This window comes from Bison bison, unplaced genomic scaffold (genome assembly GCF_000754665.1).
Source record: "Bison bison bison isolate TAMUID 2011002044 unplaced genomic scaffold, Bison_UMD1.0 scf7180017864291, whole genome shotgun sequence".
NCBI classification, from domain to species: Eukaryota; Metazoa; Chordata; class Mammalia; order Artiodactyla; family Bovidae; genus Bison; species Bison bison.
Window position 1 is genome coordinate 567,815 of NW_011494863.1, and position 1,181 is coordinate 568,995.

The 1,181-nt window shown below is 58.4% G+C and overlaps 1 protein-coding gene across 1 annotated transcript in view; it reads right to left on the reverse strand.

Moving 5' to 3' along the window:
• The window catches only part of PROB1 (proline-rich basic protein 1), a 5,935-nt gene extending 5,360 nt beyond the window's left edge, over window positions 1–575 (reverse strand). Inside the window, exons 1-2 of the mRNA XM_010850610.1 lie at window positions 545–575; window positions 61–165 (exon numbers count right to left, since the gene is read on the reverse strand). Of these exons, the coding sequence (XP_010848912.1) occupies window positions 61–165; window positions 545–575 (136 nt within the window). The remainder of the gene's footprint in view (window positions 1–60; window positions 166–544) is intronic.
• Window positions 576–1,181: the final 606 nt, after the last annotated feature.

Below are 1,181 nucleotides of genomic sequence, written 5' to 3' on the forward strand. Positions count from 1 at the left end.
CCAGGCAGGGCTGGCTGGGCAAACGCGGTCAGCATGCTGGGGCCGGACGCGGCGCACTACCTCCCTCGCATTCGCCTCCGCTGGTGCCGCGGACGCCCGCATTGTCCCCGCCCCGCCCGCGGGTGCCGTGGGGGTCACCGCGCCTTAAAGCGGCCGCGTCCGCTCCTAAGACAGCGGCATAGCCAGCCAGAGGGCCTTGGGCCCTACCCTCCTAGATCCCTTCTCGGGCGTGAACCTGAGAGCTTAGGCTGACATTCCAGGCTTTGGTTTGGAAGGTGAGCGGAGGGCAAACATCCAACTTGGACCCAGGAGCTAGGCCCAACTCCACTCGTCCATCCCAGGTGAGGGAACTGAGGCTGAGCAGGTACCTGCTTGAGGTCAAGTATCCTGTGTGGATCAGTGTGTGAGCCAGGAGACCAGACAACCCAGGTCTGGCAATTTCATCTGTCAACTCCCCACATCTTCCCATCACTGCAGCGCACCCCTCCTCTCTGGCCCTCACAAAGCCAGTCCCAGCCAGAGCTCATAAGGGAGCATGCATCACCTTCCGTGACCATCACCACCACCTGCCCCATATCTTTGATAGAGGAGCATTGCATGGAGGGCTCCCCCAACTCCAAAAGTTGTACTGGGGCCTCAGAAAACATGTCCCTGGCTAGACCCACTGCTTTTGTGGAAACCTAGGCTGGAGGGGACAGTGCTAGCTTTTCAGGTTGGTAGAACAAGGCCCAGATGCTAATATGGCATCTTTTAGAAGGCAATGGCACCCCACTCCAGTACTCTTGCCTGGAAAATCCCATGGACGGAGGAGCCTGGTGGGCTGCAGTCCATGGGGTCGCTAAGAGTTGGGCACGACTGTGCGACTTCACTTTCACTTTTCACTTTCATGCATTGGAGAAGGAAATGGCAACCCACTCGTGTTCTTGCCTGGAGAATCCCAGGGATGGGAGAGCCTGGTGGGCGGCCGTCTATGGGGTCGCACAGAGTCGGACACGACTGAAGTGACTTAGCAGGGTAGCTGCGGTCCCTTCTCTAAAGGCCTGTGGTAAGAATAGCTCTGTGTTCCCCCAGGCACTCACAATGCCCTCATTCCAGGCCCCATCACTTCAGGACCTGTCCTGGGGACAACTGCTGATGGGGAAGCAGCTACCACCTGTTACTATCCTGGGACGATGACAATG